Below are 8,474 nucleotides of genomic sequence, written 5' to 3'. Positions count from 1 at the left end.
CGTCGATCTCAGTGTTCCACGTTACGTTGGGTTTAACATACTCGGATATGCAGGGCGAAATGGGGGCGTGGCGGGTAGCACTTGAACGCATCGTCTGTATCTGCGCGGAGGAGAACGGGAGCAATCGTCAGACGCTCTGTGATTGGTCAAAAAAAGTTCTTTATCCGCAGAACAGCCAATGAGCAAATCACTCGATTGAGCAAGCAACCAATCCGCCGCCTCGGGCTGTTCCGACCATCAGAAGGGTTATTGGTTTGGCTGCTCATTGAACTTTTAAGGTTTCCTGCAATAAGTGAACATTTAAAAATGTAATCTAATAGTTATTGCATGGATTTGGGAGCACTAAAATTTTTCAAACATCAAGTGTGATTAGCGCTTGCCCTCAAAATATCAAGGTCACTTATACTGTAGAAAAAAAAACACTAATTCCTTCGATGTCACATTTGAACAGATATAAAATGTACCTATCAACCTTACAACATATTAGACGGATTAACAGAAAAAACTTTGTTTTTTTTTAACTTTCGTGAGTTATTCGGTGTTGGGTGTTTTCGGAGGTATCCAATTTTCCCCATTAGTTGTCTGCAGCAGTATTAAGGCACCCAGCGCCTCCTGCTGGCAAATAATTTGGATTACAAGCGCAAACGGTGGGAAAACTACCATACGCCGCCGGCGTCGGCACTGAACAGACAGGAAAGTGCATTACTGAAGCAAAGCAGGTTATTTTTTTATTATTAAGTGTACAAGTGCAAAAATAGTGATCCATAAGAGCTACACAAAATAGGAGTTGCCCTTCAAAAAAGTAGTCACAAAGGATACAAATTGAAATCCAATACAGGGAAGTGCTGTTAAAAGGGATTAATGGTAGTCTTGCACAGTAGAAAAGATTGCCAAACATGGACATTTGGATTCACAGCATTTGATAAGTACTAAGTGCAAGCTGCTCAGACAAATGCTTAAACTGTGATCCATTTGCACTGTGCAAAGATTTATAAAGAGAGATCTCTATAAATGACATTCAATGGAATACATTTAAATCAAATAGATAAATTTGGCCCTCCTGCCATTTAAACACTTCACTTGCACAGAAATGACAGCTTATCTTTTACACATAAGCCTGCACACCAACCATAAAAATTCTGTCAGAGACAGGTGACAAATGCATTGAAACCATTAGCCTGAGATGCATGCAATGAAAATACATACTTGATCATTCACATTTGAATGCAGAGAAACACTGAAAAGGACATGGAATCTAAGATAGATAACTGGAGGTATGGGAAGGAGGCTACACTACAATTATCTAAAACGGTTACTTGCAGCTCAGCTGATAGCCAGATACTGCAACTCTGGCTCCGATGTGTAAGATCACCGACATCTGATGTAACGGGACTGAAGGCATTTGGGGTTGTGGTGCAAATCAACTTTGGAAAAAAGGCACACAGCTTGTGGATTTAGGGTGGCTATTACTGAAACCCTAAATACTGAACAAACACACAAACCCTCCACAGAATAAGACCGCATCGTCATTCGCCGCTCATCCCAAGCCACACATCCTCAGGTGTGCCGTTTACAATATGGTACACTTTTTCTTTTTCTTCTCAGGCTCTTTCTTGCCGGCATGTTTGCTGCTGTAGAAGCTGGAGAAGACGGCCGGAGCGCAGATGGGCTCCCTGAGACTGAGCAGCCACCTTCCTTCACCATAATAGGTCAGTGTGCCGAGCTCCATCTCCTCCGCCAGCTCCCCCTGCTGGCCTCCCTCCTGCAGAGCCAGGATTTCAAGTAGATCCAGACCTGTTTGAACCGGCTCTACATCCTCCGCACAGCCTAGAGTAACATGGGCACGGCTTCCCAGAGGCGGGGAGACAGCTGCGGGGGCGGACGACTCTGCCTCCTTCTCAGGATCCGCGGGCCACAGGGCGAGCTGCTCCTCAGTGAGAGACACTCTGGCACCCACGGTGCGTGGCGTGACAAAGAAAGCGCTCAGCGACAGCTCAAAGGAGGAACCATAGAACTCATTGACTGCCTACAGAGCAGAGGGGAATGAGGAATAGTGAGGAAATGTCACAAGATTAGATTTTCACAGCAAGAGACAAAACTCAAAATTAATTAAATACCCCGCCCTTACAATTAGGTGGAACTCAAAAGTTATGGTCATGCGATTTTCCAAAAATAAAATTTTACCCAAGATAGCTGTTTGACAGCTGGATACTTACTGGATTCTGTGCATACTCTTTGGCGCCCTCTGCCTTTCCGTAGTTGCAGAACTTGGTGGTGCAATGGAGGTTTCCTTTGGATTTAAAGTACTGTTCCAGATCCACTTCCTTTTCAGCTTTCCCTGTAACTGAACACAACACAAGATTGGTTTCCTCGTAGTCGGGCCAAAGTTTTGAGACAGTCTGAAGCCTGTTGTACAAGACATGCAAAATGCAGGGAAACGTATGAAGTTAAATACACTCACAGTCACTAGTGTGTTTCTTAAAGGCCTCCAAGGTGTCCAGTGTTTTAAGGAAGTCCATTGACGAACATCTGACCTTCTCCTGGACGGATGGAAGAAGGAACCAACCGAAGAAAAGAGGGAGGGACATTTCTTCATACTGTGTCTTCATGGCTTCCAACTTGCCCTCTTCCAGCTCGCGTTTGGTCTTCTCTTTCAGCTGCGCCACATCGCCGCACCATTCTGTGCGTGGCTCCAAGAAGATCATAATAAGGTGGTGCTCCTCTGCGATCTCCCCCAAGCGGGCCAGTCGGTCCTGACTGTGGTTGGTGTCGTCCACAACTATCAGTGCGGTGGATGTATTGCAGGAGGCCACCACGGCCTCATCCAGAGCCTTGTATCCATCCGAGGAAGCCTCTGTGTTCTCGGGTTTGATTTCATAGTCATCAGCGCAGATGACAGAGCAGTGGTCTTTGTAGGCTTCTGCGATGGCGCGGGCTAAGAAGCTCTTACCACTTCCCGGAAGGCCTCGGAGGACAACAAGCGTGCGAGATGTTCGCAAGGTATCTCTGGTCTGCTCTTGTTCCAGGAGGGCAAAGGACAGTGAGCCAGGGGCGGGAGCTGGGTCCTCTTCCTTTGCGGGTTCGGCATCATTCGCACCTTCATCGGCTGGTTGGGCCACTTTCTCTTCCTCTGTGGGTTTCACCTCTTCAGTTACAACTGGTTTTTCAGCCTCCTCCGCTGTGGCCTCCTCTGTGACGGTCACAGCGGTCTCCTCCGCTGCTGCCTCCTCTGTTGCAACCACTACAGCCTCCTCCACAGCTGCCTCCTCCGTCGCAGCAACCACGGCCTCCTCCATCACAGCCTCTACGGTCGTAGCCACAATGGCCTCCTCCGTCACAGCAGCCACAGCTTCCTCCATCACCACATCCTCCGTCGCGGCCACCATGGCCTCCTCCATTGCTACCTCAACTGCTGCCACAACCTCTGCCCCTTCAGATGAAACCTGTTCCTCTGTGGCCACCACAGGCTCCTCTGCGACGGCTTCCTCCTCTGTGGCCACCACAGGCTCCTCTGCGAAGGCCTCCTCCTCCTCTGCAGCCACCACAGGCTCCTCTGCAACAGCCTCCTCCTCTGTGGCTACCACTGGCTCCCCTGCAACGGCCTCCTCCTCTGCGGCTACCACAGGCTCCTCTGCAACGGCCTCCTCCTCTGCGGCTACCACTGGCTCCTCTGCAACGGCCTCCTCCTCTGCGGCCACCACAGGCTCCTCTGCAATGGCCTCCTCCTCTGTGGCCACCACAGGCTCCTCTGCAATGGCCTCCTCCTCTGTGGCCACCACAGGCTCCTCTGCAATGGCCTCCTCCTCCGTGGCCACCACAGGCTCCTCGGCAACGGCCTCCTCCTCTGCGGCCACCACAGGCTCCTCGACAACGGCCTCCTCCTCAACGGCCACCACAGGCTCCTCTGCTGCAGCCTCCTCCATCACTGCGGCCACTATGGGCTCCTCTGCCACGGCCTCCTCCACAGCAGCCACTATGGGCTCCTCTGCCACGGCCTCTTCCACCGCTGCCTGCTCTGTCACAGCTTCCTCTGCCGCAGCCACCACAGGCTCCTCCATCACCTCAGCGGCATCCTCATTTGACTCCTGTGCCTCTGTGGGCGCAGCTTCCGCAGCCTCGAGGAGAGTTTCTTCCGTCTCAGCCAGCTCCTCTTTAGGCAGCTCTTCTACCTCAGCATCCCCTGTGGCCTTCAGCTCTGCCACGGCTTCCACTGCCTCTTCTTGGTCGGGACCCTGCGTGTCGGCTGGCGTCTGCTCCGCCTCTGGGACGAAATTTGGCGAGTCGTCCAGTTCGGGTACAGGAGCTTCCGCCTGAAGCATCTCCACGGGCGAATCTTCCAGGACGTTCTCTGCAACGGGCTGGTTTACCTCTGGTTCTGAATCCACTGCCTCTACTGGCTCAGGGACATTTCCAGATGACTCACCCTGCTCTGCCACCACGTCAGATTCTTCTTTGGGCAAACTTTCCTCCACCTCTGGTTTTGCGCTTTCGACAGGCAGCGCTGCATCTTCTTTTACCATCAGCTCCTCCGTTTGGATCGACTTTGTTAGTTTGGTGTCAACGCCGTTCATGGCGGCCGGCGGCTCCTCGGAGGCCGCGGATTCCTCTGGCGCCTCCAGTTTGGACACAGCCTCTTTTTCCAGGACAGCGTCCTGCGGTGGAACCTCTGACCCCTCTATAAACTCGGTGCTCTTTTCAGTATCCATGTCTTGCTTCTAGTTCGACTCTACACACAAACATGTACCTTTGGAAACAAAGAAATGGTGCACTCAGATGAGTGATCAAAATTCAACAGCTTCTGGAGAAAGCATCGCCATCCAGTCACTAAATCATGATGAGATATTATTATATTATTGCAATTCATATCATTCTCAGTGCTTCAACTGAAGATATCTTCCAAAAAAACTAAACAAAACACAGACCTTGTCATCTTTCGGAAGCGGCAGGTGTAACCTGGAGACACTTGACCATGGAACCGACTTTTGTTGGCTGTATTTTAGGTGTTTTAAGATTGATAATACAATAAAGCTCCCACGAGAGACCTTTCCGTATGAGGTCTAGATGCCTGCGTGGGTTTTCTCTGGGTTCTCCGGTTTTACGTCCACAGTCTAAAAACATGCAGCCTGCCAAGTTGAGGCCGTAATCTGCCAAGATGTATAAAAGAGAGGGAATGGTTGTAGCCCTGGGATTGACTGGCGACCGGTTCAGAGTGAACCCTGCCTCTCGCCCTGTGGACAGCTGGGATAGACTCCAGCAACCCCCCCCCGCGACCCTGACGGCAGGATAAGAGATATAGATAACAAGTGGATGGAATAACTAGGTGCTCACTGGGACAAAACGCTAATAACGGATTTCTCAATTCTGACCTGTTGATTCTCAGGGTCTACACTGTGTCCACCACAAAACCTCAAAGTTCGTGCTTGACATTGAATAACCGATTCACAAAGATTCAACCGGGATCCCACGAAACACAGAGATCTGTCCTGTCCAAAACATTTATTCAGCTGCATCACTTCGGCGTCAGCTGCTTGAATACTCGAGATATCCGTCATAACAAAGGCCCGGCCTGTTTTCGATTATTTTGCCACAGCGTGTGTATAAACAAACAGCGCCGTTGATTCGTCCTCTCCACTGTAAACTGCTACTGCTGAGGAGGAGATGTCTGGATGCAGACAGTGACACGATTAAATAGGTGAGGATAAAAACAACTATTTCTAAATGACTTGAATTTGAATACTTTTTCTTTTTCTTTTAAAACTTTGCCGGACAACAAGTGTTTCACCTGCACAGGTAGAAATCATGGCTGACTGACACGCATGAACCACTGCTGGAATTCAAGAGTTAAAAATCCTGGAAGGTTGGAGTGTAACCTGGTTTAGTCTGAAAAGGGGAGACCGGTCAGAGAGGATTCCTCCAGACCGCGTGTCCTCACGCACACGGATTTCTTTTAAAAAAAAAAAATCCGCGTGACACGCTCATTCCTGTCGCGGTCGGTCAGATGGTTTCCCGTCACGCAAGACGAGGGAGAGACTGTGGAAACCCCGAGAGCACAGATGGATCTTTCGGGACAGGGGAGGAAAAAGAAAAAAAAAAAACACCGACACAGACAATGAGGGCGGGGAGGTTGAGGTCAGTTCCGGGCACAGCGCCCCCTATCGGCGTGGGTGGGTCAGCGTGGACAGCTGGATTTTAAAACGACGTGAAACCACGTCTTGTGCACGGGAGGGGGGGGGTTCAAGGAGCGACAACCCGAGGTGCGCACACAAACAACGGCTACTAAGAAACAACGGAAGGGGGAGAGGGGGTGCACAAGTGCGTGGAAGGGTGGAGAGGCGGGGGGAAGGGGAGGTGTTCTGGTTCAATCCACGCACGTCTCTCTCCCGCACCGCAAACAGCGGAGGCGCAACGGCTGGTGACACTTAGCGCAGACCCAGGGGGGGAGGGGGGTCTTGAAGGTTGCACACAATTGAAATAAACAAAAAAAAATAAAGCTGACTGAGCATCAGGAGGGTGGCCGCTGTTGAGGGAGCAGCACGATGTGGCCAAGGCGGGGAGTGGCGTGCGCCCCGCACCCCTCCACGCACGCACACACACACCAGCACAAAAACAGTAACCATGCGTGGGCAGTGCCATCTCCTGCGCCACGTTTGGTTTGTTGACCCCCCACACACTCACACACCCACAACCAGCACCCCCCCCCCAAAATAAAACAAAAAACAAAAAAAACCCTCCTCACTTAAACAGATTTACTCTTATCCAGCGGGTTTTAGTTGTTTTTTTGTTGTTTTAACAAAAAAAAAAGAGGAAACAGAAAGGCGTGAAGGGGAGGCGGGGGGGTCCGCTGGGGGACGCCGGCTTACCAGTGAGGCTGCGGAGGAGCTGAGCGGAGCCGCTGACCACGCGTCTCTCTCTGGGTACAATGACAAGGCAATCCTTGGCACAGACAGGCGCACGGCTTCGCTCCGCACCAAGAAAAAGCCCCGAACGTTTCCGGGAGCGCGCAAAGAGGCGGAGCCACGGCCTGGGCGGCGACGCCTCCCCCCCTACACACACACACACACACCGGACCGGAAGACAAGCAGAAAATTGAGTATGAAGATCGAGGCTTGTGAGAGTTCGTTTGCATTGATATAAATTGTTTTAAAAAAATAGAGAAATAATCAATGCAATTGCAAAATCATTATCTGTTGTTTTGTAATCATATTTATCCACACTGTTTACAGATTTCAAGGATTAAACTCAAACAAAAAATTTTTGGCATAAAGGGAGCACATTTAGGTAGGTTTAATGATTCCAACCATTGAATGAGCCCAGGTATTTCCAGTGATACAAGAACAGGCACTCAGTGTTCAGCTCGTCTTCCGTGTGTTCCTTTTCTGTTTCCTTCTGCTTTTGCTGTTTTGTCTGTATTCGTGCTACTGACACATACTTTTAAAGGGGATGCATCTTTAATCACCTCATATTTTAAGCTGGATTCCAACCTCGTCGCCCCTAAAGAGTCCATAACACCCTCTGCACAGTGTGATTACCTTTGTTACCTCAGAGGTGCCCCCTAGAAATCCTTCCATTTCCCACTGAAATGGAACCCAAAAATCTTGAGCTTGGTTATATTACACTTTTTTGGCGAATCAGTGTCTTTGATGTGATTTTACTCCCTATTTTTAAAATTCCATTTAGCCCATGTGATGTTAATTTTTTATTTTTTTGCAGATTTGGTGTGTGCTTATGCACGTGCACCTCCTATGTGTGTATGTCTGTGTGTGTGAGCATGCGTGTGACTTAGTGAGTGACATGGTCTTGTGACTTAATGCATTCAAGTCATTTTTTAAAGAAAGCAGATATAATTGACACCTCACTTAAGACCATCAATGTCTTGTTTTCCGCTGTATGTTTTTTCCCCTCAAATGGGAACCATCTATTACCCAGCTGACTGACGGCATCTGGAAAATATTCAGATGGTAAAACAACCCACACACACACACATTGTGTGTGTTTGCGTGGCCAGATTTGTACTGTTCAGTCTTCAATGACTAGATGCACCTGTTACTTTTCCTTTTTTCATTAAGTGAACCGAATCACCCGCGTAGTCAAAATAGTTCAAGAATATTATTCAGTTTTCCTCGGGTTTGTCTCTGGAACGCCTCTCAGGCTGCTTTTATGGATGTTTACCATCAGAAAAGGCCCTTCAGGTTCGGATGTTTCATGGTACGAGAGTTTGATGAATGCAGTTTGATATATTAAGCGACAGGTTTTTTTTACTTAACACTTGTGAAACTGGAACCTTCACCAAAAAAGATCGGGGAACCTACCAGAACTATGAGCGGCTCTGATTGCCTTCATTCACCAGAAGCAGCTCTGTAAAATTCAATGTCCACGGTAAATGAAACACCCTTGAAAACAGATTCCTGGTGGGTTCGATTAGCCGCATGATTTGCATAGCGGCAGGCGATAAATTGAGCTCTTGGTAGCATCAG

The 8,474-nt window shown here is 49.2% G+C and overlaps 1 protein-coding gene across 1 annotated transcript; it reads right to left on the bottom strand.

The window, feature by feature from the left end:
- Positions 1-702: 702 nt before the first annotated feature.
- cnp (2'',3''-cyclic nucleotide 3'' phosphodiesterase) lies at positions 703-6,993 on the bottom strand. Its single transcript, XM_086175503.1, has 4 exons — positions 6,861-6,993; positions 2,462-4,744; positions 2,217-2,344; positions 703-2,026 (listed from the first exon to the last, which is right to left on the bottom strand). Exons 2-4 carry the CDS (start codon positions 4,704-4,706, stop codon positions 1,571-1,573), a joined length of 2,829 nt encoding a protein of 942 aa, XP_086031629.1. The 5' UTR covers positions 4,707-4,744; positions 6,861-6,993; the 3' UTR covers positions 703-1,570.
- Between the last annotated feature and the right edge of the window lie 1,481 nt (positions 6,994-8,474).

Source organism: Fistularia commersonii, chromosome 28 (genome assembly GCF_037954325.1).
Source record: "Fistularia commersonii isolate RoL2024-O1a breed Wild chromosome 28, RoL_Fcom_v1.0, whole genome shotgun sequence".
Classification (NCBI taxonomy): Eukaryota; Metazoa; Chordata; class Actinopteri; order Syngnathiformes; family Fistulariidae; genus Fistularia; species Fistularia commersonii.
Note: the sequence above shows the minus strand (reverse complement) of the source record. Positions and strands in the feature narration are given on the sequence as shown.

Bases quoted from the DNA above. Each gene is read 5' to 3' on its own strand.
- cnp (XM_086175503.1), bottom strand. From the start codon at position 4,706: ATGGATACTGAAAAGAGCACCGAGTTTATAGAGGGGTCAGAGGTTCCA. The intron at 2,345-2,461 runs GTGAGTGTATTT...TGTTGTGTTCAG, and splicing joins TAAGAAACACACTAGTGACT to TTACAGGGAAAGCTGAAAAG. The intron at 2,027-2,216 runs GTAAGTATCCAG...TCTGCTCTGTAG, and splicing joins AAGAGTATGCACAGAATCCA to GCAGTCAATGAGTTCTATGG.